Source organism: Symsagittifera roscoffensis, chromosome 6, assembly GCF_963678635.1.
Source record: "Symsagittifera roscoffensis chromosome 6, txSymRosc1.1, whole genome shotgun sequence".
Classification (NCBI taxonomy): Eukaryota; Metazoa; Xenacoelomorpha; order Acoela; family Convolutidae; genus Symsagittifera; species Symsagittifera roscoffensis.
The window spans coordinates 11,363,165-11,385,517 of record NC_087067.1 but is presented as its reverse complement, the minus strand read 5'-3'; the positions used below and the strand labels follow the sequence as shown (position 1 = coordinate 11,385,517).

General features: G+C 39.2%; 2 protein-coding genes across 5 annotated transcripts in view; both read right to left on the bottom strand.

The window, feature by feature from the left end:
- Nucleotides 1–222: 222 nt before the first annotated feature.
- Nucleotides 223–22,353, bottom strand: part of LOC134848536 (cyclin-dependent kinase 1-like) — a 488,218-nt gene continuing 466,087 nt past the window's right edge. For 2 of the 4 annotated variants that reach the window (XM_063866038.1, XM_063866039.1), the window contains exons 2-7: nucleotides 8,482–8,570; nucleotides 4,313–4,466; nucleotides 2,503–2,638; nucleotides 1,843–2,063; nucleotides 1,339–1,597; nucleotides 223–691 (exon numbers count right to left, since the gene is read on the bottom strand). In XM_063866038.1, the coding sequence (XP_063722108.1) occupies nucleotides 563–691; nucleotides 1,339–1,597; nucleotides 1,843–2,063; nucleotides 2,503–2,638; nucleotides 4,313–4,466; nucleotides 8,482–8,560 (978 nt within the window). In that variant the 5' untranslated portion in view covers nucleotides 8,561–8,570 and the 3' untranslated portion in view covers nucleotides 223–562. Of the gene's footprint in view, nucleotides 692–1,338; nucleotides 1,598–1,842; nucleotides 2,064–2,502; nucleotides 2,639–4,312; nucleotides 4,467–8,481; nucleotides 8,571–8,898; nucleotides 11,467–19,226; nucleotides 19,379–22,353 lie in introns of those variants that run through there. The other 2 variants (XM_063866036.1, XM_063866037.1) reach the window with 1 other exon arrangement.
- Nucleotides 19,507–20,960, bottom strand: LOC134847553 (cyclin-dependent-like kinase 5). Its single transcript, XM_063864625.1, has 3 exons — nucleotides 20,760–20,960; nucleotides 20,305–20,476; nucleotides 19,507–20,172 (listed from the first exon to the last, which is right to left on the bottom strand). Exons 1-3 carry the CDS (start codon nucleotides 20,928–20,930, stop codon nucleotides 19,646–19,648), a joined length of 870 nt encoding a protein of 289 aa, XP_063720695.1. The 5' UTR covers nucleotides 20,931–20,960; the 3' UTR covers nucleotides 19,507–19,645.

Genomic DNA, 22,353 nt, shown 5'->3' with positions numbered 1-22,353 from the left:
GAAACCACAATTAAAAGGTATATGAATTGAATATAAAAATAGCACATATTGCTTTTAAAATAGTCCATAATTGGAGCTGAAACGTGCTACTGAAAATTAAAACAAAAACTCATCAACTGAAGAATCACTTAAAAGCTTAATGATATTTGAATATATATGTTGTTGTTCCAACCACAATGGGCAGAAACTAAGATTTCGGGTGTTTTAACAATATTCCACGCTTTTCATCTATAAAATCAGCTCAGAACGCAGCTTTCTTTTGATTTCAAGAGTTTTCAGACATCTTTGGAGCCAAAGTTTCGGTAGAAAAATATTAGAGCCTAAGTTTCAGTAGCTTTTAGTTATAATATGGTAGCACCGACGATAAACAACAAGAAACAAGCGAAGCAAAACACAATTAAAATCTTCAGAGCACCGATAACAAATAATCATTTCAAATCAGTGGATTAGAACGCAACAGATCATCGTGAACAAATAAAAATTCATCCTCCCAGTCCAAGTTACCTTCGAGTTCAGGAGCTCAGGTATGTTAACGTAAATTTGTCAGTTCAGGTAACTTCGATTAGTATCGGAGGGGATAATGGACTAACTGATTAAGAGGTTGCTGAGACCTGTCCAAATCGTCAAAGTAACTTTGGTGCAAAGCTGCCTTAGCTGAAATCCGTCGAGAGGGATTGTAGGTCAGCAACAGCTGAAAAAAGTTAAGATTTCAACTGGTATCAAAATTTAATTTCCATTACACATCAAAATGGTTGCCGCTGAAAACAAAATTTTGTCAATAAAAACTTTGAGCTATAACCTTTTGATGAACTTCAGAATAAATCTTTTATACTTTACTTTACAAAGTATGTTTTGAATTTACACAGAGCCAAAGCTGCACTTCGAAAACAGAAGCGACAAAACGCTTTGAAAATGCCAAAAAAATATATTAATGACTTTTGAGAAATAAATACACTACGGGAATTGAACCACAGACCTCGCGCATCCTACTCGCGTGCCCTATAGAACTGCTCCACGCATAAACCGGAGAACACATGCTATTAAACTGTAATTACTATGCAGCGAAAGTGTTTACCAAAATGAACAATTTTATGTGAGTTGAATTGTACAAAAAGGTCGTGCATTTTAAGATAAAGCTCACAATCTTGCTTGGTTGTGTAATTTTTCAAATCAAGCTATCAATGATTCAAATGATTTTGTTAAACACGTTGTTACCCTGGAGAAGTCTACATTCCGATTTGACAGCGCCTGGTAATCGCAAGCCAAAAAGATATCTTACGCTTAATGCTTGGTAATGGCAGGCGGAAATAATTTCATTTTACATAGTGCTCTGCTCACCTTCAGAAGATCAGCTGCTTCTTTATTCGGCCTCGTCAAAATAGAATCCCAACTCTGAGGCTCCCACTGGGGAAAAACAAACTCGTCAAAATACTTCAGTAGCCCCACCCCCTTCCATACATTTTCATTCGGGGTACCCAACACCTGGAATATTTTGTAGAGCTGGTCGATCTCGCAGTCTCCCGTGAACATGTAGCTCTTGTTCAGCATCTCGTACAAGATGACCCCTATCGACCAAAGGTCAACATCCGAGCCGTACCTAGCATGACATAGTAACACCATTTTTCCGCAAACAGAAGCACAGATTAACGTCGCTTCAACCTAAAAGTCGGATTCTTTTTCTCTCCCCCCTTTCAGAATCACCTAGTTTTGTCAGTATTCGCTTGTTCCATCTCTTTTTGTAGCATCTGTTTTATACTTAATATACCAATACTATTATGATGTTCACGATCATTTCAAATTTTTTGAGTTACTTTCTCAGAATTCATTCTAGAAGGGGTTTACGTTTTGCTGCCTAGGAGAATCTCGGGTGCCCTGTACCACATCGTCATCACCTCATGCGTGTACCTCTTCGACGTTAGACTGTATGTCCTGGCCAGCCCAAAATCACACAGTTTGATCTGTCCTCTGTTATTCAACAGTAAATTCTGGGGCTTCAGATCCCTGTGGAAGATTCCTCGCATGTGGCAGTAGCAGGTCGCGTTCAATATTTGGTACATATAGCTCTGAAAAACACCCTATTTTGACCCATGAAAAACCATGTAGTATTTTACCATACTACATCGACCAAAAACATTCACTAATCAAATTAGGGTCACTCGACATGGAGCGAATTAAATATGGGTTTTCAATGAGTTTGAACAACAAATTTCTAGGCCGAAACATGGAAAACATTTTTTAAAAACATGGGAAAAATTTCAAAGCCATTTTGCTGATCGGTTCCTGAGGTTAATGTTTTTTCCAGTAAAAAGCAGACTTTAGACGTTTTTAAAAACTATTACAACTAGACACTTTTGCAAAGAACTTCAACTAAATCACATTTTTGACCAAAATATGTAGAAGTACCCCAATTTTCAATTTTCCGAATGATGTTTACTGTGCCAATTGCAAAAAAAATGATCCCAAACTGTCATGGTAGTATTGGTGCTTGATAACCTGTTTTACCTTGGCTAAAATTTCGTCCATGAGCTCTTCCTCCGCCAATCCCCCATTTGGTCCATGTAAATAATTTTTCAGATCTGTTTCCAGGCATTCCATAACAAGATACAAGTTTCCGTCCTCTATCATGTGATCATACACCCTGTAAAAACAAACACTCTTAAAATTCTTGCATTTTAATCGCAAGAATGAGAAATACATCATATGCGAAATGAACAAGAAAGACCGGTTGCTGATCAACTACCTCAAAATGTTCCGACCACATTAACTTCAACAAAATGACCCAGAAAAATTTATCGAATTTGTTTTTCGCAATTTTTCCTTGCAGCGTAAATTACCTCTGAAAGGGCTTCAATATGATTTAGTACTACCCCTTATGTAACATTTATTTGTTGTACCTGGATTTGCTTCGAAAACAGCACCTCCTTTATTACAATTCTAACTTCATTTCCACTCCGTAATCGGAACAATAAGATAAGCCAGTTGCTAAGCAGAAAGCAGGTATTCTCCCGGTCAGATACACTTAAAAAAAACTCCATCCAGGAATCAAAAATCCATCCAGGTGAAGAAATTATCTATGGAAAAATGGAGAAACTACTATTTATAACACAGTCAAAGCTTTACTTGGCAAACAAGCAAAAATTGGCAAAAAAAGAAGCTCCAAAAACTCAAAAACTCTCAAAGCTTTATTCAATTCAATTTTGATGAGTATTTGTGCGCTTTAAATTTTGGATTAGTTTGCCACGCTCAAATAAATCGTGCTTACGCGTTCATTATCATAGATAAATGCAAAATCTATCGCTTAATATACCGACAGATAAATAAATTTCCGATTTTCAAAACTCCAAACTAAAAAACAATCGCAAGTATAAGAATGTCGCTTCGAAACAATAATTTGATCGAACTTTGCACAAAACCATTGCATTACAATGCGAGATTTCGGTTTAAAGAAAGTAAAAGGACTTTGTAAGATAAGGCTGGTGAAAAATTGCATATTTTTTCTTGAACGTGATTGATGCTTTTGCCTTGAACATGATGACGTATATAACAAGCTAGTAGAAAACGAGATGATTATTTTATAACAGGCAAAGCTGAGCTTCGAGCCACGCGATACAAAATAAAATGCCAAAAATCAAAAGATAATGTGTCTCAAGATAATCAGTTGAAAACATCGTAGGCTAAAAAACGTTTTTTAAACAATTCATATAAAACAATCAATGACCTAAAACATAAAAAAGATCCGGGCTACATAAACTCCACTCAATTCTTTCTTATGTCAAATAAAAAATTGGGCAACAAATCGAGATCTAAAAATTCCTAAAATGTACACAAAAACTTCGCCTAAAGTCTTGCAATCAAGCAAGCTGCACATCCTAGAAGGAACAATTGGCTATTAACATCATCAGGAACATTTGCTAAAAACTAAGATCAAAATGAAAGAAAAAATTGAAAAAATAAATGAACGCATAAGTTTCTGACAATTTGCACAAAAGAATTTGCAAAAAATCTAACCAAAAACTGTCAAACCATACAAAAACAATTTATTACATCAAACTTATCACATATGAGCTTGATGCGCAGCGTAAAGGAGCAGGATCACACCAAAAAAGATAATAAAAAAAAGACAAATAGGCCCGTTAAGGCAAAATAAACAAACAAAAAATTCATTTTTTCCCTTAAATTTCCCATAATTTCAAAATTATGATTAAATTAAATGATTATGGGTCAACCATTACTTAACTCAAAGACTTATAATGAAGTTTACTTGGGAAGAAATACTTTTTGAATTTTTCTGAAAAATCTTAAGCAGTCTCACGTTACTATGTTGGGATGACTGAGCCATTTCAGAATTGCAACTTCTCGAAGAGCGGTTGGCGGTGTTCCTTCGTCAGTGTCGTACGTGAACATCTTCACTGCAGCTCTAGCATTTGTTACATTGTGGTATGCTTCAAACACTTTTCCAAACATACCTAAGAAAACAAACAAATTGATTACCTCAATGGTTTTTGTGAACAAAGAATTCAGCCGAAAATATTCTCATTCAAAACTGCCGCCGATAACTCCACGCATTAATAGGCGTTGTCTAAATTGATGTTTAGGAAACTTAAACAGCGGCACTTTTTAAGAGCAAGCAAAAATACAAGCGTTTATAACAGGTATTCAACTATGCGCCGATAAGCGAGCCAACAAAATGCATCAAGCCAAAAGATCGACCTTTTTTCAATTTCAATAACACTGGCGTTGTGTGCACGCAATATTCAGGATGCTGCGATAAATACATACGACAGTGTTATATTAATATTGCTATTATAACCAATGACAGGAAAAAAAAACTTGTACATCACCCAGAGTCGAAAAAAGCCATTAAGACCTCAATTTTATTAACAATAACTTCACCCTTCAAATGTCGTTGCATAAGATAATTTAAGCGACATGATTACAAGGCGGAAAAAAAATCAAACACAGAAGAAAAATGGAGAGATACAATACAAAAATTATTCATAAGTTCAAAAGAAAAGCAAACAAAAAACATGAAATGAAAAACAAACATAGAAATAAAATTCAAAAAACTTATCAAAAAGTTTTAAATAATTGCCACAAAAAGGTTGCAGAAAGCCTATTAAACCTAAATTTTTACATCAGCGACAAAACCCCAAGAAATAGCTTTAAACGGTGAAAACTTTTGAAAAAAGCAAGAAAAAGTTATGAGATATATTGAATAAATGCCATTTACGGTAAAAAGCAGGTAATACTACAGGCCTCGGCTATGATATCAAACTGTCAAAACTCCAGCAAAAGAGGCAGCAAAAATAGCACTAATTTATGCGATTTGGATTGAAAAAAGTGGACCCGGTATATGTAAAATAACACAATGCTCGCAAGAGTAAACACTGATGAATATTACAGACAAGGATATTAAACATAGATTACAACATACAGACAAAAACTCCCTTTAGCAACGCACAACAAAAACCGCCTGGTCAAGAAGAAAATTTTAAAACTCGAACCAGAAAAAACTCAGCTATTGAACCGAACTCGCCAAATGTCGGGTTGGTTCGCCAAATGCAGAGCTAAACTTGCCAAACGTCGAAAAAAAAACACGGCAAAGATTGAACCAAGCCTCCAGCTCGAGAACCAAACTCGAGCTGAGAAAAATCAGGCCAAAATCATATATATAAGTAATTTTTTTCGAACACTTTAAGACAATCAACAAAAATCACTGTGTCATCACCTTGAATCAACTTACAATAAAAATGTTCACACCAATACTGGACACTGAGTTTCCGAAAAACAAAAAAAAAACACTAAGACGAAAAAAAAATCAGAAAACAATATAGCCGAAAAAACTGACAACAATTTCAAATTATTCTATGCTTCGCAAACACCAGTGAGAACATGACAAAAAAGCAGCTTTATAAAATGAAATAAGAAAAGCTAGAAATTAGACGCGAATTAGTATAACTTTGCTATGTATGGGCTTCAAAGCTGCGAACTCAAGAATTGGGCTCTCACAACCTGCTCTCACGGCCACGAACGCTAGTCTAAAATCAAGCAGCTACATATGCAAACAAGTTGCCAAAACCAGGCAGCAAAAGTTGCACCAAATAAAAAGAGACACAATTTTGCAGGTAAAAACATAGCATGTAACAAACTGAATGCATCCACACTGACTTTGTATGTAATTAATCGCAAAGCACAAAGCCACATTATGTGTAAATTATGCATTTCCAAAAATTGCTAGATATTTTGGGTTAGGAAAATTCTAAAATCGAGTTTTTAAAGAGGCGAACTGGCCCTACTCATACACAAGCAAAAATATGACCAATAACGCTACTGGGAAAAGCAGAATGAGTAACACTTTGAGTCTACAAAAATTCTTAAGTGACACACACCAATTATGAGCAGGGGTTCCGAAAAACTAATTGGAGTTCAATTCATTGTTCCAATTATTTGATTGACAGGCTTTTAGCAATTATTTAATTGATTGCTGAATAATAATTTAATAACAATTAATTGGCAATTTTTATAATTTCTGAAATGGAGCGGAATTAATCCCGCTTTTCAACATAATCGCTGCAGCATAGCAGCAACTAATATGACACGCAATTCTCTGCATTTTCTGCTAAAATGACGCAATTCTCTGCATTATCTGCTATTATGTCGCAATCAGCAACTCACAAGATAGCGAATGTAAGCTTGCTCAGCTGAGTTATACATAATCGCCATCATCCATTTCGCATCATGGAAACTTCAAATAAAAGGATTGCATTGCGGTATTTTCACAAACCCGAACCGGAAGAGAATCCCAACCTATGGAAATGCAAATTTGGAAAAAAAACGGACGCAAAAGCGTGCGACAGGATGGAATCTGATGAATCACATTAAAAGTCAGCACTCAGTGTCGAATCAACAAAGCACATCCAACCAAGTTCCTATATCAAATTTTCTTACCGCATGAGTTTTTGTTCTGTTTGAGAGACAGTTTCAGTGATTCACAATGATAAAACTGAAAAAAAATTATAGTTTGTGTTCGTAACTAGGACTCAATTCTTATTTTACCATTCATTTCTTTCTTCTAAAATAATTGCCAATAATTGCAATCATTGATTGATCTAGGTGCCCAATTACAATTAATTGATTGCTACACCAAATAATTGATTGGTCTTGTTCCAATTAATTTTTCGGAACCCCTGATTATGAGTCTACATAATTGCTTAGTGACTCAAGCCAATGATGACGCATTAGCAGTACCAGTCAAATTGAAAAAAAAAGAAATTTAACGACTAACATGCCTCAATTTATAGAGCAAACACATTTTAATTAAAAAACGGAAAAAATTCATTCAAAACATCCGACTCAACCCAGGTTCGATTCCTTTTATTTTGCTGCGGGTTTCCTTCCCTACCTCTACGCTACAGACCCATTATACCCTTGAAGCTAAAGTGCTATTTGTAATATAATAGTCTGTGTTAGTATCCTCCTTAACCTTAGCATTGGCTGTACTTAATAGCTGGTTATTGATCAAAATGAACACTTTCAAAGTGAACACTAATACTTGCGACTAAGGTTGGAGAAAAAAAAGAGTTCATACTATCACACAAGCTTTGCATGTGTAATTACTGTTATGTTGTTTGAAACAAATAGCTTTTTATCTGTTCAATTGGTGAATTTAAAATGCTTATGCTGTGTTAACTTATTACTATTCGATTGTCAAAGCACATACTACCAATAAGCCGTTGCAAAAGTGGCACCAATATTGACGACTTAGGTTAGAAAAAAAAGAATAGTCGTAGTATAACACTAACGCTCACTAAAGTTCGCTGTTGTAAAAACAACTATCAATACAGAGGCGAAGCTTCGCTTCGCATAAACTTGCGAGAACACAAAAAGCCACTCTATAAAGTTCAATAAGAAAATTAAGAAATAAGCTTCGAATTAGTAAAAACCGGTTATGTCCGAGAATCGAAACTGCGAACTAGAGATTAAGATTCTCACACACTAACCACTTAACGTGGACGCTTAATAGGCACCAAACACAAGCCACAACTAAGACAGAGATGCTGCGCAATTTCCAATGCTGCGGCGAAATTTCCAAATAAGTTAACACACTTAATGAACACTTTTATTTGCTAAATAGGTTAGAAGAATAGAAGGTTCGTAATAATAAACAAAGCTGATTGCAAAGGTAGAAAAGGTTTTAAATTATAACACCCCCGAAATAAGCCAGCTAAACTTGGGACAAAAATCCACAAAACTGACAAAAAAATTAGTTTATTTCTGAAAACTATTTCTGCAAAATTAACTTAAGACGCAGTATCACTGCATTGGGAAACACATTTGGATGTTAAAATTGGAGATGACTACCATCTTCAGTGCTCGAGATGTTAACGAAATGTTTTGATTGTATTAGACAAGATGTTAAGCGGAAAAAATAATCCATTCAGATATTTAATGCTTCCTAATCGCTAAACAAAAACAATTTACCGCTTCCAAGATGATTAGGAGAATGGAGCGTATAATACTCCAAATGAATAGACTTCTGCGTACCCTGAATGAGAGGCATAAAACAAACTGAAAACAGAATGAATATAACATCGTCAGTTGAGATTCAATTTGGAATGCTAGCTTCGAACACACCTGGTTTAAAAGCGATCAGGATCATCAGAGCTGGTTACTTTTCTGAGCGACAAGCAGCCCCCCCCCATTACAGTTGTGTCCAGAACACTAGATTTTGACTGGATAAAAATTTAAACTTGATACCAAATTATACAAAATGAAGAGAGGATATTCAATTGATATTTTATTTTATTTCAAAAAAGACTGCCAATTTCAATCATTAACAACAATGAAAGAAAAACTGGAAAATTGGATTTTCTCAGCTGTATCAAAAAACGCACAGACTTAATATAAAATTTAATTGATTTGACATACAAAGTAAAATTAAACAGATAAATATGCGAATCTAAACAACGATCAAAAATTATTCAAAACACAGGTATTTGTATTACTTAGATAAAGTAGACAGACAGACTGATCGAATAGAAAAATAACCGAAATAGTCAAATATTTATCATTTCTTCACATTTTGATCATACACAATTTTAAATCACAAAACGAGATTGGTTTTCAAGGACAGAATTATTAGATCAAAAAATTACTCTTTTTCTCTTCCCCCTCCCCACCTGCAAAGTTCTACAAGTAAAACTTTTGTGCACATTTCCTGATTGTTACGCAAATTGGCATGCGCATTGAATTGCTATGCTAATTAGGCCACGAGAAACATATTTGGTCTTCATAATTAACCTTGTAAAACGACTCGTTATACCATAAAATTGATGCTCGCGTGAGGTGGCACGGGAGGGGGTATAAAAAAGAGCCAAAAAAATTAGTTTCAGGTAACGGCACACACTAAGCTTCACCGGTGCCAAGTAAAAAGACGACAAAGCATGAGTAAAAACGTCAAGATGACAAAACGTATGTTTGGCAACATCTATTTTTGAACCCTTCTCTCCTAAAATTTAACCGATCAAAATGATTTTTTTTTGTGTGTTTGTATTAATTTAATTGTCATCTTAAAATCCTGTTTTCGTCTTAAGGGCTGTCGTCTTAGATTCCAGACACAATTTACTGCACTTAATTTGCTTTATTTTCTGCAGATACATCAAGAGCAGGACATCTGCTAGCTCGTTTGTAATCAGAAGATTTCTTTTTTACACGCTTTTCTTTTGTTTCTGGGCTTGCCATGTAGAGATATCCATCAACAACATCGCACCATTTGAATGGCTTGCTGCTAACAGAAACTAATGGCGCATTCACATCAAGATGAATTTTCTTATACGGCGCAGTTGCGGCATTGTTTTTGTCAGTAATTCCTCGTTTTCTGCCACTCGGAGCTTCTCGGTATACTTCTCCTATTTTAAGAACCAAGTCTTCGATTGAAACCTTTTTTGTTTTCGTTTTTGATTCATCCGCATGTGCTTCTGATTCTGAGCTCGATTCACAGTTACTAGAAATATCGCTGATGTCAATTTCAACGCAGGGGTTCCTCGCGATCTTCTGGAACCGTTGGGTCATTTTCTGCTGCACTCTTTTTGTAGCCTTGGTCGCTACCATCAAGAAAGGTTCCCTGACCTTAATTATCTGGGCATATGAGGTTCTAGATGTTATACAGAGGTTATGCGTCGAGGTCAAGTGTCTATACAACTGGTTCTTGACCTTGAACTCTCGGTCGCAACCTTCAACTACACATCGATACTCGCCGTGCTCCGACATGTGGTTTACAAGACGCTCTTGTCTCGAAAACTGCCTCTTGCACTGTTTGCACTCGTACTTAAACTCTCGCACATTTTGTTCATTTGCACTCTTTTCGTATGCAGTCGGTTTTTTGAGTCCTCCAAATTTCTTCCAGTACACCCAACAAGATTCGCACAACTTGCACATATTATTGGGTCCCCAAAGAAACCACGCATTTGATTCTTTGCAGGAGCAGCCCTCGCATTGGAAGTTAACAAACGGTCCGTTCGGTCCATCAAGAGGGATCTTATTCGGGTTGTTGTACGTTCCTGATGATGGAATGTACACTTGCTTCAACTTTGACTCCGCTTCTGTAGCTTTGATTCTTTTTTGCCTCATATATCTATCAGTTGTTTTCCACATGTAATAATACTCTATAATAGATGGCATAGTTTTCCAGGGTAGAAACTCTTTTCTGATCTCCCCAAACTCTTTCCCATGTTTGTCCAAAGCTTCTTCGAAGAGAGCCGCTTCGCTAGCAGACCATTCTTCGGATTGGTCTTGTATCAGCAACGGACCATTTTCAGGCACTAATTCTAAACACGACTTCCCGATGTCATAATCACACATGTTCAGTAAATCGTGCGCATATGCAATTGCTACATCGCGAGAAGCAGCGGCTGCCGAATTGACCAGACTAGTTTCCCGAACTTGAGTCGTGTGGTGCAACGCACGAGAAAATGTTCCAATCGATCTGACAACAATCAGATATTTGGCACAGTCTTCTTCAGAAACTCTATTTTTGGGATCCCACATCAATTTGACATACTCTCCATCGTCGTCTAGTTTCATCGGTTGCTCGATCCAGGGTTGCACCTGGGCCTGGAACCTGTTTCCTACTCTCATTTCACCTTGGTCTTTTAACAGCGTTTTATTGACTGGGTCGTATACGAGCGAATAGAAAAATGCATCCTCTTTGTTAATATAGATATGTGGCGACTCCACTTCGCTAATTAGATTTACGGTACATTTTCCACGTATATATTGCGCCGGAACCTTTTCAGTGTGCCTCGAAAGGAACAACTCCCTGTGAAACAGAGAATGTTTGTCATCAGTAGTCAAGTTGTCCAAGACAGTTTTGTTGGGATGTTTGTCATTGAATGAGGGGTCAGCCAAATGGATCAAAGCATTCGGTATGTCCCTCCGTCTATAGTAACATTGCACTTTTACCTCCACCTAAAACACATCACCATTCAAAAACAAAGCCAACAGCTAGCCGGTCAAGAAACTGAAGAAAAAGCTGTTTTCTCAACCATTGCCAAGAAAAGAAACAACAATTTCAAGCCTTTTGAGAATAAAAAGTTTTTCATGCGTCACACGTTTCAATAAAATTTAAGGCAATTTAAGAAAACTGGATCAGGATGATTTTTTATTCCGCGGAAAAAAAAATTAAGTCAACTTTACAAACTAAAGTGAAATTTCTTTTTTTTGCGCCATCAGTTATTTTGCTACTCGAGAAAAAATTCTCTTCTATTTACCAAATGAATTTGGAGTGAGGTTAAAAACAAATCAAAAGTAAAACCCCTAAAATTGAAAAAAAACTCGTTTTTTTTTTCAAAATAAGTCTAGTTTTTTGGGCGCCAAGTTATAAGATAACTAGAAAAAGGCCTGGAAAGTTTATAAATTAGGCATAATCGACAACAGTTGACTTCGATAAAAAGAATGACAAACAAAAAAATATATAAATCAGAAAAACTTCACATTTTTTGCAGAATAAACTTTTGATTTGTTTAAAGACTTTATATTGCCAAATAATCGCAAAATGAAGCTTCCAACACCAGCTTTCCTCAGAGTTGCCATGTTTAAAACTTTGTCTTATTTTAAAATGTTTGAAACACGTTAAACACATTATTTAAAGAGGCGAAGTTGCACTTCGGATACACACGCAAAGATATGACCGATAACGCAACTGGGAAAAACTGAAGGAGTAAAACTTTGCGTCTACAAAACTTTTTAAATGACGCACGCCAATTATGAGTCCACATAACTGCTATGTAACGCAGGCCAATTGAGACGCATTAGCAGCACTAGTGAATTTGGAAGAAAAAAAAAGAAATTTAACAATTAACATGCTTCAATTTATAGAGCGGACGCATTTTATCTAGTATACGAATCCTGCCCAAGTTCGAACTCTCTTATTTTGTTGCGGGTCTCCTTCCCTACCTCTACGCTAGAGATCCACTATACCTAGAAGCTAAAGTGCTATTTGTGATATAATAGTCTGTGTTAATATCCTTAGCATTGGCTGTACTTAATAGCTGGTTATTAATCAAAATGAACTCATTTTGTCGCAACAATATTTGCGACTTAGGTTGGAAAAAAAGAGAATTTATACTACAACACAGATTTGCTTGCGCAAAAAGACTGTATTTCATACTATAACACAGATTTGCTTGTGCAAAAAGACTGTAGCGTTCAAAACAACTTTCCCCGATTAACTGATTGCTCCGACCATTTGAAAAATGGGGAGGAACTATATATTCGGGTGTGTTTTGGTTTTTTCCAAGCAAAATCAGATACCACAAATAATCAACTGAGACATGTTAAAGCCCTTATAGTCATGATTCGAACGACATTAGAAAATTTCAAAAAAAAAAAACATTCCCTGTGTTGAGAAAAACCAGCTTGAAATCTTTGGTTTCTCGTCTGAATTCGAGCGAATAATGCAAGCAAAAAGGCTTACAATAGCTTATTTTAAAATCTTGAAAGCTTAGAACAGCTTAAGTAGCTTGAGTAACTTAGGTTTACTCGAGTAACGATAGTTTTTTTGAGTATTGTAGCGCCTTTTTAGAATTAAAAACTTCAGAAATAAACTTCTTTTTCGATTTTCTGGTCATTTTTCAATAAAAATTGTTTTTCAATAAGCTTTTTATACTATGACTGTCGAGTATGCCTATTATCCATTTTTTCGATCAGCTCCTTTTATCACACCACGCAGAGAAAACGACACTATTTGAATTTTCGTTGTTGTATTTTTCAAGACGGAACAGTACCGGCTTGTTTTCTTGTGCGCTTTGACTAACTGAACTATGCATGAAACTATTCTTTGACTAACTTCACTTATCTTTGACTTCTGCATAAAATTCAGTTATAAATTACAATCGAGGCTGTTTCTTCATTTTTCAAAAATTTAACTCCTGCATCATGTTTTTGACTCATTGAAATCAATTTTGAAATTTTTGGTTTTTCGTCTTAATTTAAGCGAATCAAGCAAGAAGGCCTACAATAGTTTAATTCAAAAGCGTGCCATAGCAAGCTACTAAATATTCAGTGAGATGGAAATAAGTAATTGAAAAAAAACTGGAAACACCAATTCGATCACTGAAAAACAGACGAGAAACACAAATACTAGCAACAAGCACGTTTTTACTATTTTCCGAGCATCTACATAGCTAGCAACACGTGGTTAGACGCCAATCTATCCGAAACAAAAATGACACAGGAAATTGTCATAAAAATCAACAATTATTTTGGAAATACGAAAAATTCAATCACAGAAAAACAGACAAGTACAACCACTAGTATTAAGCACTTTTAGTATTTTCCGAGCGTCCACAAAGCCACAACACTTAATTAGACGCCAATTGACCCGAAAACAAAAATACCAAAGGAAATGATTGTCATAAAAAAATCAACATATTTTTTGAAAATACGAGACAATCAATCTCTGAAAAACAGACGGGAAACACAGCCACAAGCATAAAACAAGCTTTTAGTAATTTTAAAGCGTTCACTAAGCCGATAACTCGTAATTAGACGCCAATTAATCCGAAAACAAAAAATGTAACAGGAAATTGTTCTTATAAAATAATTTTGAGCGCCTAAAATTTTGATATTTTAACCTTTCTACTACTAGCCAAGCTGATTTCTTAAAAACTTAAATAATCACATTTTATCCTTATACTGATGCAAAAGAAGTTCACTAAACACAAGAGCCGAAATCATTTAGAAGCAAAAAAACAAGAGCAGATATCATTTAGGCCAAGGAAAAATTCTAAGCGAAAAACAAACCAAAAAACCGGGACCGTCAGAAATAGTAATTTAGAAAAACTACAAGAGTTAATCAACGAAACTTGAGACTATGATGAGAACTGGTTACAACATCAATTTCAATTACAAAAATGTGTAACAGTCTGGTTCCCGCAAGTATAAACATAGCCAATCGAAGATTGGAAAAGAGTAATGAACCCAAGTAAACACTCATTTAATTGAAAAAATTTCAACTTTCGAATACCAAAGAAAAAAATAGATGCCCTTTATGCTCTTTGAATTTCTCGAACAATTTATTATTGGCGCTTTTTTATACCATGAACCCGACTAGAGAAAACTGGATCAATAGGTAGAGTTTTTATTCCGCTGGAAATCAAAAAATTAAATTCCACTTTCGAAACTAGAAAGCGTTTACGTTTTTTTGCGCCATTTCCACGTTCAAATTTGGAGAGTTCTATTTATGTCACTTGCAGCAGATTAATTTCAATTGAATTCAAAAAGTGCAAATATTTCTAGGTGCATTCATAAACGCATCAATATGTATGAATGCACATCTGTAGTTATTAGAGACTTTTCAGACTACGTTCATTACTCTTAAAAATAACAAATTCCATTAAAGAATAAATTGTTAGCCTAATTGTTGTGATAAACTTATTAAATAGTTTGAGATGGGTATGTGCTGGTGATCACCTGGCTGGACGTTGCACACTTCCTGACCTGCCCGAAGTGGACCACTAGTCTTCAGGTAGCGTGCCATCCACGATCTGGTCTGGACCCCGCACTGGATTTCTGGTCTCCTGGTGTGGAACCCGTAGCCCGTTGACTCTGGCTCTCCCCTTCTGCCTTCGTTATCTCTAAGTCTGGGTGAGACCCATCCTACGTTAGGCATGCAATTGTTTGCCTCTTTCTTCTCGACAGTGTTTCTGGTTTTAGCTTTCAACCGTGTGCAGAACGGTCACAGCCCAGTTGGATCTACACACATGCTGCTGCTGGCACGCGAGAAACCTGATCCACAATCACGACAAGAACTGCGGTCACGCAAGTTTAAACTCAACTCAAAGTTGTCGTTTTATAACATTTCTATGCTCCTTCTTTTATGCGCTATTGATATTGAAAGTAATCCTGGTCCGTCTGTCGACCCTACTCAGTTGTCCACATTTGTTAACGCCGCGGAGATCTTAGTCGGGTCGTCTGTTGCCATCTCGGACCTAACCTCCGGTATCTATGATGCTTCTATCCTCAAAGTTGACAACGATCGCTTCTTTGCTCACTTTCGTGGTTGGAATAAAAGCTCTGACTCCTGGGTCAACCTTGATCAAATTTTCCGGCTCCCTGATGGTTATGTTCCGATAGGCCGGAATTCTCGCGGTCCTATTTGCTTTCTCGCGTCTCCTGTCTCCAGTCCTATCTCTGTCGCTTTAACGAGTTCTCCTTCTCGGGATGCTCCTGTTAGCTCTGGCCTCTCTCAAGCGATGTTAAGTATGACAATCTCGGCTGAGCTCGCCGAAAGCGCTGTGCCGGATCTTTCTGACGTCATGTCTTCCAGAGTTGACACTGTCCGGTTCGTTCCGATTTCTCTTCGTAACGAGTGGTCTGAGTTTGTTGGTCACGCCCTTGACAACTGCGCCACCGCTCCGGACAATCTGAAAAACTGGACTCGGTTGCTCATGCTCCCCAAATGTATCTTGAAAGCCCCTCGCCGCGGAGGCAAGTCTCACGCCGCTAATAACTGCAGAGACATTCGCCAAAGAATCAAGTCCTGGAAGGAGGGCAATATTTCGGACCTCTGGTCTAACGCTACCAAAAGACCTAAAGAGCGAACGAAGAAAAACAGCAAACCTTCTCCTGACTTTAATGTCCGCAGAGCCAAAGAGCTAGCAGGCCTCGGTCAGTTCGGCAGAGCAGCTAAAGCCCAGTGTTCTGATGGCCTCGTGTCCAAAAGTGACGAGTCGCTTAAGGACCTTCGCAGTCTTCATCCTTCCGCTGACCCTCCTGTCTTTTCTGGCCGGGATGAATCCCCTCTTGCCTACCAATTCGAATCTGAGTTCGTTCATAAGTCTCTCAAAAGTTTCCCGAGCGGCACTGCTGCCGGTCCTTCGCGCTGGTTTCCTGAGCACTTTGTTCACGCCGTTGAGTGCCCCACTCCTCAGACTGCTGCCAGAACGTTAGAGTCTCTCAACAGGGTTGTTAACATCCTCGCTGCCGGGCAAGCCCCTTCTGGTCTCTCTCCGTTGCTGTGCAGTGCGAATCTCTTTGCCACCGCTAAACCCAAGGGTGGTGTCCGGCCTATTGCGGTCGGCGAAGTGCTCCGAAGGCTCACTGCTAAATGCCTTGCCGAAGCCGCCAACGCTGAAGCTCGTGATTTCCTGTGTCCTCGCCAGCTTGGAGTCGCTACCAGCGGTGGCTCGGAAGCCATCGTCCACGCTACTAAAATGACAGTCAAAAAGTGCTCGGAACATGGTCACCAAGGCGTCTTAACAGTGGATTTTGAGAACGCTTTCAACACGCTAGACCGCACCGAGATCCTCCTTCAAGTTCGCAACCGTCTTCCCGGTCTCTCCGCCTTTGTTGAGTTTACCTACGGTCACCACAGTCGTCTGCTGTTCGAGGATGTCATTCTCAACAGCGAGAAAGGAGTTCAACAGGGGGACCCGCTAGGGCCTCTCATTTTTGCGGTCACCCTGCACTCTCTTGTCGAATCTCTCAAGTCGGAAGTCCCCGGTCTCACCCTCAACTGCTGGTACCTTGATGATGGTATTTGTGCCGGCGACGAAGACTCCTTGCTCAAGGCTCTCGAATTCATCATTTCCAACGGCTTGCATCTCGGCCTCAAAGTCAAGCACAGTAAGTGTGAGTTGTGGGCCCCTGTGGAGTTCTCGTCCATCCCCGTTTCTATCCCGAGAGCAGCGTCTAATGGCTTCGAGCTTCTTGGCGCCCCCATTGGTGATACTGAGTTCTCAGTTAAAGTCCTGGACAAACGCATCTCGAAAGCCACCAAATGTCTTGAAAAATTACCTCTTCTTGATGACCCCCAGCTCTCACTTGGCATCACTCGCACTTGCCTTGCTGCTCCCAAGCTGACGTACTCTCTTCGCACTCAGCCGCCCTCTCAGCCTGTCGCAGCTTCCCTGCAAGTTTTTGATGAACTCCTCCTCGATGCTTTTTCTGTCATAGTTGGCTCACCTGTTCCTGATCTTGCCTGGTCCCAGTCTTCCCTGCCTATCAAGGATGGCGGACTTGGCGTCCGGCAAGCTCGCGACCAACACATCCCTGCCTTCCTAGGGTCTTCGTGTCAGTCAGCTCATTTGGTCTCGTTTCTTACCGAATGCGACATCACTGATACGCCGGAGTTCCTGCGTGCCTCTAACGACTTCCGTGAACAGTCTGGAAGCGTTAACACTCCCGGTTTTACTCAAGAAGCTTTCCAAGAGAAACTCGATAAGGCCTCCTACAACGCTTTCTTCTCGTCTCTTCCCGATTCCCGCGAGCAAGCTCGTCTTCAGTCGCTCTCTCTGCCTTACGCCGGCGCTTGGCTTACCGCAGTCCCCATTAAAGGTCTTGGCCTGCACCTGCTTCCTGCTGAGTTCCAAGCTGCTGTCAGATACCGCCTTGGTCTTCCTGTGTTCGCGTCTGCTCGTAGGTGTCCCGCGTGTCCGTCTGGCATTCTGGACGTCCTCGGGGACCACGCTGTCGCTTGTGGGGGGAGTGGTGGCCGGATCTCCCGTCACGACAGACTACGGGACATTATTTTCAATGCTACCACGGCTGCCTCTTTAGCCCTTATCAAGGAGCAACGGAACCTCATCCCCGGAGAACGGTCCAAACCCGGCGATATTTTTGTCCTACTTGGAGCGCTGGTCGCCCAGCTGCTTTCGACGTCACCGTGACATCCCCGCTGCAGTTATCTCTTCTCTCTCGTGCGGCGGAGACCCCCGGGGCGTCCCTGGAAGTTGCTGAGGACCGCAAATTTTCGAAACACGAGAAAAACTGTGAGGAACAAGGAATCCGTTTTTTCCCGTTAGCAGTCGAAACGCTCGGGGGTTGGTCCGCTTTAGCTATCAAAACCCTCAAGTCAGTTGCTATCCTCGCTGATGCCAGACGTTCTGGTTCACGTGACGCTCGTGTTGCCCCAGTTCGCCTTCTCCAGAGCCTCTCAGTGTGCCTCATGAGAGGAAACGCCACTATGATTGTCAGTCGGGCCATCTAGTCTTGTGCAGTTTATTACGTTTTTGCCTTCCCAATTCTGGTGCTCCTTTGTTCCTTTGCTGTTAGTGCATTCCCCCTCTCTTTTCAATCCTCAATGGTTCATCCCACATTTGTGTTTGTTTTGTATTCGGTGTTTGTTGTGTATTCGGTAATTATATAATTGATTTAAACTGCGCAAATTGGGATTTTAAAGAATCACAAAGTACTTTCAGTTACAAAGCAGACAACCCATAGGCCGATCATTTTTTGATCTTAAATATTTTAGGTTTAAAGAAAACAGGTGCTGACCGGATTTGAGCGCAGTCCGTTAGCCATCTACTAGTTTTTTCCCTACCTCAGTAGTTAAAACTGAACTTTCAAGAAATTTTCCAGCATATTTGGTTGCTGCAGAAATGATTCAGTGATTTTGTTAAACTAGTTGTTAACTAGAAAAAGTCAATATTCCAGTTTGATAACGCTAGCTAATCGCAATCGAATTAATTCAACAGTGGGCTTCCTATTTGTAGCTATCGGCACAGATCAGCATCGTATGTGAATTTGGGAAGTTGAGGGGTAGTGTCTTATTTAGTATATTTCAAACAGTTTGGTCATATTTCGAATATATTTTGATATTTTAGCTAACGAACTTGCTCGAATTTTTGTATTACAAAAATTAAACCTCAACTCGGATTAACACCCAATCAGTAATGGCAAAAAGTGTATATTATAACGTGTAAACCTAATCCCGCTTTATAACTCACCTGTGATCCACTACTTGCTCTATTCAACTCCTCTATTTTCCTGATCTGGTACGGGTATCCCGCATGCACTTCGAAGTACACGTAATCTCCCACCCTATACATATTGTTGAGGGAAGGAGCTGTCATTTTCACAAACACACACAAACCAATCTGAAAAATTATTCAAAAAGCATAAGCCGTAGAAAAAAAGATCCGAATACTGCAAATGATCAATAATTCTTGAAAACATCGATGAAATACATATTACGAAATTACAACTAAAACAAATTTAGAAGGAGTAATGATGCACGAAATAAAATTCTAAACAGCTTATTATAAATACAAACACTGGCAGTGCGATAATTATAGATCTTATTTTATTTCAACACGATAATAAATTTCTCAAATTAACAGGCAGCAGCAAACAATTGATGAAAATATCAATCGAAATAGGAATGACTTAGAGCATCTGATGAAGACAGTCTTAAGCTTGGATTACAGACCAGAAGCTGGACTAAGAGATCTACCCCTTTAGAGTTCAACTTAGGCACTGCAGAACTAATATCATTGCACGGGTTGAAAGGTCCAAATGGTTTAAACTCTGGAAACTTGGCAACACCGGGCCAATTTTCGTCAGTCGGTGATCCTAGTAATTTGAAGATTCTTCGTAATTGGTCATCAACGTCGTTCCCTGGAAAAAGTGGCCTTCCTGAATTTGCCATTTCAGCGAATATGCAGCCAGCCGACCATACATCTATTGAAGTGTTGTAAATTTTGGCTCCAAACAAAACATCTGGAGGTCTGTACCACAGTGTTACCACTTCAGAGCTATAGCACCTTACTGGGATTCCAAAAGCACGAGCCAGGCCAAAATCTGCTAGTTTCAGCTCTCCTGCTTTATTGATCAACAAATTTTGGGGTTTTAGGTCCCTGTGGAGAACGTTATGTTCATGACAGAAGGCCAAACCTGAAAAAATTCGCATGAGATGAAACGAAAATTTTGATGCAACATCAAACTATGCGCGTGAATAAGAAAAAAAAACACTTATTTTTAGTAAAGAATGAAAACTCCAAGATTATGTCTTTTCAATTTACTTGCCTCGTAACAACTGCTTGAAGAACGATTTTACTGTATTTTGATCCATTGCTTCTCCGTTCAGGCTGTCGAAATACTTCTTCAGGTCCTGTTCGCAGAACTCAAAAACTAGAGTCAACTTTTTATCACTATGGAGAACGTCGTGAAGCCTGACTATGTTAACATGTCGAAGTTCCTAAAAACAATTACTTTATTTCTGTATACAGTGGCGAAGCTGTATTTATCAATCAACAGCAACAAACAGCAAAAGGGAGCAATAAAGCAATTAAAATCTTGGAAATTAACCTTGAAAAATCATTGAAAAAAAAATTTCGCACACTTCGAATAATCATGAATCCGCTCTAATTGAGTCCTTACAACTCAATTGTGCACAAAACTGCACAATAAAATGTACCAAGCTTGTTAACAAAGAGTGTACACCGTATTATTTTACAAGCGTTAGGTCATAAACTTTTTACTTTCAGGAGACATATTTCCCGTAATGCACTGCTAGGAACACCTTCATCGTCTTCATCTAGTCTGACACGTTTCAGAGCAACAATCGCCTGCGTGTCTCGATTACGGGCTTTATAAACAGTGCCATATGTACCCTCGCCAATTTTTTCTAGCCTTTCGAATTTGGCAGACATATTGCTGGCTTCATACGTTTTCTATCTGAAAAATAAACTTCAGAAATATTACGACAGTAAGCAGACAACTACACACCTTAAAGTGCAGCAAGCTAAGTTATTTCTCAATAAGTCAGTACAAGAGAAGTGTGATCGAAGGAACTGTTCACCGGGTTTTTCGCAGTACGTCGACATGGGTGGGAAGAATATGATTAAGCGATGAAAATCAACCGTGAACAGTGGTTGGATAACCAATATCTGGTAGGAACACCTTCATACTGTTCACAGCCGGATCTTTTGTCCCATTGGTGCAGTTTATTTACTCTTATTGGTAGAGGCCTATCAGTAACCAAGAAGGATAATAATAACAGTCAGTCACTAATTTCCAAGGTCAATGAGCGGATTCGTGCTTTCCAGTCTGGTGAAGAAGCCCCAGCCACTCGCGACCAAAAGAAAGCGAGGAAACCTAAGCCTTCCACGCAGTCTCCGTCTGAAGAGCTGAGCAAGCGCGTCTCTGCCAAGATAGAAGCCTCCGACATCAAAGTCGCCATTCGTGTTGCCTCCTCAGATGAGGAAATGGTGGATCCTAGTGACCCTGCTGTTGTGGAAGAGCTGAGGAAAAAACATCCCCCGCGTTCCAATGCTGTCTCCTCCATTCCAGTCCCTTCTTCAGAGTCTCCGGTTGTTTGCCGCGTCTCCAGTGTCTCCGAAGCCATTCAGTCTTTTCCTTCTGGTTCTGCTGCTGGGCCTGATCGAGTGACTCCGCAGATTCTTAAAGACCTGATCAGTCAACGTGGAGAAGCCTCACAGCCCTACTTGAGTAGTCTCACGTCTTTTATCAACATCGTTCTGGCAGGAAAAGTCCCGGTTCTCATTCGCCCGTTTGTGTTTGAAGCTAATCTGTTCGCCCTGAGCAAGAAGACTGGAGGAGTTCGTCCCATTGCTGTGGGAAACGTCTTCCGCAGATTGGCCTCCAAATGTGGTGGACGCGCCTACTCAACTGCTACAAAAGAGTCATACGGCGCCCGTCAACTAGGCTATGGCACGCCTCGAGGAGCAGAGACTGCAGTCCATGTCACGCGAATGTACATACATGACAATATTGAAAGTAGCGGCAAGGTCATTCTCAAAATAGATTTCAAGAACGCGTTCAATTCCATCTCGCGGAACAAGTTTTTATCTCTGATCCACGAGCGTTATCCAGGTCTTTATCCTTATGCGCACGCAGCTCATGACTCCGCATCACATCTTTTCATCGGTGATTCCGCTTTGTCTTCAGAAGAAGGTGGTCAGCAAGTGTAACATTCGTCTACTGCAGTCACACATGAGGCTTAAGAAAAATAGGCCCTATAACCACTGGCTCAAGGGTCAGGGACACCATCTCTTGTGTTTTTCTGCCTCAAGAACGGTCGGAGCCAGTTCGGTTCGCTTGTGACATGAGACT